Genomic DNA, 7,530 nt, shown 5'->3' on the forward strand with positions numbered 1-7,530 from the left:
GTCAGCAGTGTCACACGGCTGCCCATCCAAGCTGGAGGGAGAAACTGGACGCCGGGCTGGCGCTGGACGGGCACTCCTGGGTGAGCTTCCTGCAGGCCACTGCTCAGCACCTCGCTGAACAGGAACTCACTACAAGGACGGTGGGAATGGGACGGCAGCCCCACCCCACCCCGCTGGTGGGAGCCCTCTGCGGTCTGGGGCGATGCATGCGGGCCCAGTGCGAGCCCTCCGTGGTCTGGGGCGATGCATGCGGGCCCAGTGCCCAGCCCTCTGCAGTCTGGGGCGATGCATGCAGGCCCAGTGCGAGCCCTCTACGGTCTGGGGCGATGCATGCGGGCCCAGTGCGAGCCCTCCGTGGTCTGGGGCGATGCATGCGGGCCCAGTGCCCAGCCCTCTGCGGTCTGGGGCGATGCATGCAGGCCCAGTGCGAGCCCTCTACGGTCTGGGGCGATGCATGCGGGCCCAGTGCGAGCCCTCTGCGGTCTGGGGCGATGCATGCGGGCCCAGTGCTGACTTCCCACGGACAGAAGAACAAGGGGGCACAACCAGGCTTCTGGGCTCACATTCTTGAACGGTGAGCTGTTCCCTGTCTAGGCCTGTATCCCTGCTGAGCCATCTCAATCTCCATCCACCTTCACTGCATTCTGCACGTGGATTCCCTTCCCTGGCGTTCTGTGGCGATCCGTCGACATGTCCTCAACTTTGAGAGTGTGTTCCTCCTTTTCTTCCTTTCCTCAGCTGGCCTGAGCCTCAAGCTCGGCCCCACGGGCAGCCACAGCTTCCCAACACCAGCTGTGGGGGTGGCAGAGCTGCAGACAGCACCACCTAGTGTCCCAGGCCGCAGCATTCCTGCGTTCAGGCCTGGTTGGACTAGATTTAGTGTGGGGGGGCGGGGGGTGTCAGGTTTTTAAGTCACCATTTCATTTCATGCCTAGACTGTCAGTGTGTTTGGGGCTGATACCGGAATTTCAGGCAGCAGTGATGAATCAAAGCAAATTAAAGGTTGTAGATGTACACGCACTGATGTGTTCAAGAGAACCCTGTAAAATGGCCGTGTTAGACTTGAAAATGGCCCAGTTTGTCTCTGAGAACAGGTGGAACAAAGGTTACATGTATTTTTCTCATTCCTGGACGGTTCTGATCACGTATTTGTAGAAACCCCAGGGCTGAGCGTGTGTGTCCCCAAGGTGAAGCCTTTTTGTTGGCTGTAAGCCAGGGGGGCTGGGCGGTCTCCCGGGTCTTGCTGCCTCACGTCTGCTTCTTTCTTAGCTCAGGCCTTGTCCAGCAGGTACCAGAAGTGGCCACACCATGCCCACCCGTGATTCTCCATGCCCAGGGCAGCCTCGGCCCTGAGCTCTCTAAACAGAGAACAGACTGGCTTTATGGAACGCATCCCTCCAGCTCACATGACCACGTTGGGTCCAGTTAGGTGGCACCAGGAAAGACTGGCTCGGCTCCCTGCTCCGCTGAGCTCCCATCTCAGATACCCCAATTTTGGAGCTCGCCCCCAGACCCACACCCCATGTGAACTGTTTCCTCTGCCTGGGATCTGTGGCGTCTCCTCTCAGCAGACTGGAAGAACTGTGACCTTTGACTCACCTGTCTCAGAATTGCCTGTCTTATAATTTATAGTTGCCTAAGAAGCCAGCTGACCAGGTCCGGTTTGCTGGGTCGGCTGTCCACCATTCCAGCCCTGGCTCCCATCTCTCCTTCCTCCAACAGCTTTCCAGGGAGCTCGGCTGGCCTGCCAGAGCCCACCCCCAAAAGTGCTTCTGGCAAAAGCGTGTTCCACCTAGGCATGCCGAGAGAAGAGCACATCCTGAGCCTCCTCTGCGAAGAGCGACACTCCTGAACATGAAGGTCATGTGGGCACCAGAGCAGCAGCCAAGACCAGGCCACAGGCCCATCCAAGCTACTCCCAGATGTCACCCCAAGCTGCTGCATCTCGCCCCAAGCCAATCAGATGACATGACTCTGGTTCACCTGGCTGGGTACCCGGTGACAGGGCAGCATCTCTAAGGAGAGAAGAGGCTTAAGGTGCAGTCAGTTCTACCCCGCCCACTCCATCCGCTCCACCCACCCTGCCCCATCCCAGAGCTGGCATGCTAGGGGAGGCTGAGCCTCTCCCCCTGGGTAATGCCCACCAAGAGGCTGGGTGGAAAGCAGCACCGGCAGCTGCCGAAGGGCCCGCCAGGTATGGTGTAACAGCTCCATTGTTTGACAGAAAGTCAGCCTTTGGAGGCTGAGCTGCCAGCCACCTGACATCACTTTCAAACCCTTGCATTATTTCAATAATTACAGAGTTCTCCAGCCTCCCACAAATAAATATGGGCCTTCCACATGCCCGCTGAGCCCGGGGGGACACATCGATCTGTGCCTTGCCCCGGGATGGTCTCTGCCTTGCTTAATCTGTGTTTGCCCAGGGCAGTGGGAGAAGCCCAGGGCATGGGAGGAAGCCCTGGGCTTGCAGACCTGTCACTCACACGCCCACCCATCACAGACAGGCTTCGCATTATTGGGTGTGGATCGGGGGAGAGTTACTCAGGATTCCCACACTGATGAATGGAGAGCGAGCATCTACAGAGAGTGCGGACTTGTGTCCATGCCCTCACACCGCATTCCTGGACAGCAGGTGTCCCCCCCCCCAGCAACCCCACACCCACACCCGCGGCAGCACTCAGCAGCTCTCCTGCAGCCGCCCACGGAGGGAGTCGGAAACTCACCTCCACCTGGGCATCAGGAGCCTTCTCCGTGAATGTCAGCAATGGGCCCCACGCTCAGAAACGACTTGTTTTTGCTTTTCTTTTTTCCTGGGGATGGAACCGAGGGCGTTGCCCATGCCGGGCAAGGGTTCTGCCACTGACATTCACCACAAACCCACATGGCTGGTTACCAAGCGCGGCTGGGTAGCCAAGCAACAGCCACATGCCTCGCATTCCTGCAGGGAAAAGCTCCTACAACCCCACAGTCCCAACAGGAAACAGCACCTACTACCACACGACCCAGACACAGAAGAGCACCTACTACATCACCATCCAGACACCGAACAGCGCCAAGCAGTGTGGTACCACCTACCATTATTACAATGACAGACCTGTGGGCCACCAGTCTCCTGAAGCTACCCAGTCCCTGTGTTCAACTCCAGGGTGCCCTTCCTTCCTGCCTGCTGGGAGCCTGAAGAGGGCGCTGGGGTCATTTCAGATGAGAGCTGGGTACTGCCCACCTGCTCCAGCATCCTCTCTGGGCTCCTGGGAGGCTGGCCAGAGCCCTGGTGGCTCCAGCTCACCCTTGATGACAAAGGTGGTGGGAGGGCACGCCTCTCCTGACTGCTGAACGTGACAGGAAGACTGGGCCTCTTCACAAGCTCTCTGGTGCAGGCCTGGGCTTTATCTCTGGATTTATCTCCTCACTAATCGCCTACACAAAACACCACCTTTTCTTCCTGTTTGGATAACCTGAGAGGTGTCGGGTGAGTTGGCTGAGTTCCACAGTTCCCAGAAACTTCCCACCCTTGAGGGCTGATCTCGGTGCAGACACGTAGCTGGCTTCAGTGGCCGGTTATTACTACAGTTCCTCCACCGCCTGGTATTAATTTCATTTATAGCAGAACCAATAACTCATACATTCAAGGCAGTTTGTCATGCATACCTGTAAATAGATTGAAAGTTTACTGAAGCATGCTGGGTAAACACAGAGCTAGTGTCTGTACGTCGCCTGGAATCCCGCCAAGTTCTTCAGATTCGGGCGATATTTTTTATAATGCATATGAATTTATGCTACAAAGGCAACCTCCACACCCCAGGCCCCGCCTCTGTCACCCCTGAAATTCCATTTGCGTTCAATTTCCTTGCCAGGCCCGCAGCTCTGCTGGAGCTGCGCCCGTGGGGGTAAGAGCCACGGGCATGACTCCCTGTTGATTTAGATGAGCCCCCAGGCTCGGTGCAGTGACCTGAGCAGAAACCGCTTGGCGCTGTTACAAGGTGAGAACTGAGGACGGGGCTGCCCTGCCCAGGCAGCAGCAGGGGCTGCAGGCAGTATCACGGGGGGAGGGGGGGAGATGAAGGGGGGAGGGGGAGTGAGCGCCCCTTCCTACTCTAGGAAGGGTCACAAGGAGTAACACAGCTGCAAGCTTAGCGCAGTCCCCCATGACCTACCTTCTTAGGCCTCACCTACGGCTAAGGGGGAAATGGACACCTTGTAGTGCCACAAAGATGTCCTCTTTGCAGGACAATCCTATTGATCCCCTCCTAGGCCCTGGGCTGAGAAGGTCCTGGGGCCGGGCCCTGACCAGGAGGGTGTTGTACCTGGGGTTCATAGCCTCTGTCTTCCCGGCGTTTGCTCCCGACCTGGTAACAGGCTACTCATCTTCTCTGCGGAGTGTCAGTGTCAGCAATGAGATTCGAGGTCACCAGGTCGCATGGGCCGCGTCAGATCCTCAGAGCACTGCCTCTTGGGGCACAGTGATTCCCCAGGGGGCCACACTGAGCCAGCAAGGCTCAGTTCTAGGCCTTGAACTGAGACAGCAGGGTAAGCCCAGACCTCCTGCTGGGGTGTTGTCAACAGAAGCTGCCCAAGGAGAGTGTTCCCTCCAGAATTCAGCTGCTATTCACAAGTACCAAAGAGTCAAAGTCCCCAGGCCAAGAGAAACCTAGGTACACTGGATCTGGCCATTCTGACTTCAATGTATGTCTTTGATTTTTGAGTTACTTGACCTAATAGATAGTCCAGGATGGTGCTTCCTTCTGCTAGCCAGGGGCGTGGCTCTCCTCTTTCTAGTGCCCTGCAGTCCATGGTGGCATGGCTGCCGTGTGCTCTTCCCAGGAGGTCTTTTGTGCTATGAACTTCCCTCTGGATGCTGCTTTTGCTGCATCCTGTTTGTCCAGGCAAGTGGTGGTTTCCTTTCCAGTTGTCTCACAACAAAAAAAGAAAAAGAAAAAGGATTCCTTTGTGATTCTTCCAGTTCTCTTTCTGCTGTGGATGTCTGGATTCATTCCACCATGGCCAGAAAGGATTCTTGGTGTGACCGAAGGTTCCTGGGGTGAAGACATGTTTGTGACCCAAGATGTGGTCTGGCCGGGGAACCTGGGAGGTCTGGAACGATCGGGCACTGCCCTGCCTGCCTGTCACCAGACAGCACTCACTGCCGGGCGCATTGCCGGCTGCACGCCTGTGCCAGGAGCCCACAGAGACGGTGAAGGTCCCCAGTGCCCTGGGCCCGAGGAGGCCCAGCCTTACTGGAGGCAGCTGAATCTGCAAGCAAGCTACAGAGCAGCTCCACAAGAGCCTCCCATTCTCCAAACCATAAGATTCCACACCCCACACCACTGCTTTCCTTCAGATCCTCCCTTCCCCCTGCCTCCTTCTGTGCTCAGAGAAGGCACCGCTGGCACGCGACCCCATCTTGCTTCACTCCTGCCGACAAGAGCATGTGCAGATAAATGCCCCACGGAGAGGGGCAGTAGACAGGGAATGGCTGCCCTGGATGGAAGGTAGGTGAGCGAAGAAAACTCAGCAGGAAATGGTTGGGATCGCCAAGGTCCTCACCCCTTGCTGGGCCTATCGGCCTCCACATAGCAAGGAAAGAAGGAAGGAGCACTGTCAACTTCTGGAGCAGCTTCTCTCGGATCAGAGCACTTTTAGATATACAGAAAACTTGAGCAGGGGATCCTCCGTGTCCAGCCACCGCCACATCCACACATCTGCCTTCCCTGCGGTTGACATCTGGCATTGATATGGCAAAAACCCATACTGATACCTGGATCCCCAAGCTCCTACTTTGTGTCCTGTGAACCTCGGTGTTAAAACAGTGTAGCTACCATTTATCTCACTGCCACACAGAGTTGCTCCTTGCTCCACATGTCCCCTGGGCTCCCCCTATTTGCCACCCCCACCACCCCAAGCACCGGCTACCTCTGATCTCTTCACCACGCTTTTTCCTTTTCCAGGATGTCACATGGTTGGAACCATGCAGTATGCAGCCTTTTTAATTGTCTTCTTTCACTTAGATATGACAATGCCAGCTTCCTTCCATGTCTTCTCCCTACCTGTTGCCCAATATGCCTCTGTATGGGCCTACCTCTACTGGATCTGTACCTGGTGAGGGCTGAGGCATTTCTTCCCCCCACCTCGGCCTAGTGATGGTCGGCTAAGCCACTGGCCTCCTTCATTACCCGCTATCCCAGTGGTGGAGCCTCTGCTTCCTGCCTCAGTCAACGCAGACGGATCGACGGTGAGCTTGGGGTGACTGTACTGCGCATGACCTCTCTCCTTCCCACCTCTGCTGGAGAATGACCTCCAGCCAGAGTGCTGGCTGGGCTGGCTCTGCTGGGAGCGCCGCTGTGCCCCTGGAGAGAGCCTCGCACAGCATGTATCACCCTCCCCTCCCCTCCCCAGTAGTTCCTGCTTAGGCAAGGACCAGGCCTTGGCTCCATCTTGGATGTGGTGGCTATGAGAATTTTCCCTTTCCTGGACGAGTCATTGCTGGGGAAGGCTCTGCTCTCAGCAAACACTCATTTGTCTTCAGCAATAACCATCTTGAGCAGAGAGCCTGGCCTTCTCTACCCAGTGCACGTGACATTTGATCTTCTGAGGAGTGCCCTTAAGCCATGGAAGAGAGGCCAGAGCTCTGACCAATTTCTTGCCTGAGGCTCCCGAGAGGCTGAGGGCTCAGGACGTTTCTGCCCAACCAGAAATCAAGCAAAAGAGCAGCCATCTTTGCTCCGTCATGGGCTGGTTTGCACCCCCAGTTTTGAGGGAGTAGGTCCCAGGGGGAGACTGGAGGGGTGGGGGTGCTCTCTGCATGGTGGAGATGGCGAGCAGTGAGAAATGGTTCCCTGTGCTTGGCAACAGCTGGATCTTCCGAGACTGGGTCATGCGTGCACAGCACTCCCCCCCAGCCCCTGCATGCACAGTCACCCCCTCCCCAGGATGCTCTCAGAATCCCACCTTTACCCTAACCTATCCAGACCACTATTGCCCTCTTACTGGAAAGATGCAGAACATAAAGCACAGCAAGAAGTTCATGATGGAAACTTCTGGAAGTGATCACACACCTTGGTGTCAAACTCAGGAGACAGAGCTGTCCAGAGTGGACACGGACGTCCCCCAGCTGACCCACAGGGCTGGGAGGGGCCCCTGGTCACAGTGTAAGACAGGCCGGGAGGTTCTGCTGCACAAGGAGTAGCTTCCCAGGAGCAGGAATCTCCTTCCCTCAGCCCGCAAGGAACCCTCTCCATTGGAGTTCCAGTGACAGGTTCTGAAAACAGAGGGCCCGGGTGGCCCTCCAGGGGCTTGCCTTCTGGGACAGGGGGCTGAGGAGCAGTAGCACCCACCCCTCCCACGGCTCAATGACCAGTGGCTCACACTGGGAGCTCCTGTCACCCCGGAAGTCCCACCTCCATGACCAGTGGCCCACACTGGGAGCTCCTTCATCCCAGAAGTCCAGCCTCCATGACCAGTGGCTCACACTGGGAGCTCCTTCACCCCGGAAGTCCAGCCTCCATGACCAGTGGCCCACACTGGGAGCTCCTT

At 57.0% G+C, this 7,530-nt stretch overlaps 1 protein-coding gene across 1 annotated transcript in view; it reads left to right on the top strand.

Moving 5' to 3' along the window:
* The first annotated feature begins 2,136 nt into the window (after nt 1-2,136).
* Cdh4 (cadherin 4, type 1, R-cadherin (retinal)) overlaps nt 2,137-7,530 on the top strand; it is a 425,566-nt gene continuing 420,172 nt past the window's right edge. The window contains exons 1-6 of the mRNA XM_013030338.1: nt 2,137-2,194; nt 2,945-3,064; nt 5,006-5,191; nt 5,373-5,489; nt 5,946-6,096; nt 6,183-6,246. Of these exons, the coding sequence (XP_012885792.1) occupies nt 2,137-2,194; nt 2,945-3,064; nt 5,006-5,191; nt 5,373-5,489; nt 5,946-6,096; nt 6,183-6,246 (696 nt within the window). The remainder of the gene's footprint in view (nt 2,195-2,944; nt 3,065-5,005; nt 5,192-5,372; nt 5,490-5,945; nt 6,097-6,182; nt 6,247-7,530) is intronic.

This window comes from Dipodomys ordii, unplaced genomic scaffold (assembly GCF_000151885.1).
Source record: "Dipodomys ordii isolate 6190 unplaced genomic scaffold, Dord_2.0 Scaffold129, whole genome shotgun sequence".
Classification (NCBI taxonomy): domain Eukaryota; kingdom Metazoa; phylum Chordata; class Mammalia; order Rodentia; family Heteromyidae; genus Dipodomys; species Dipodomys ordii.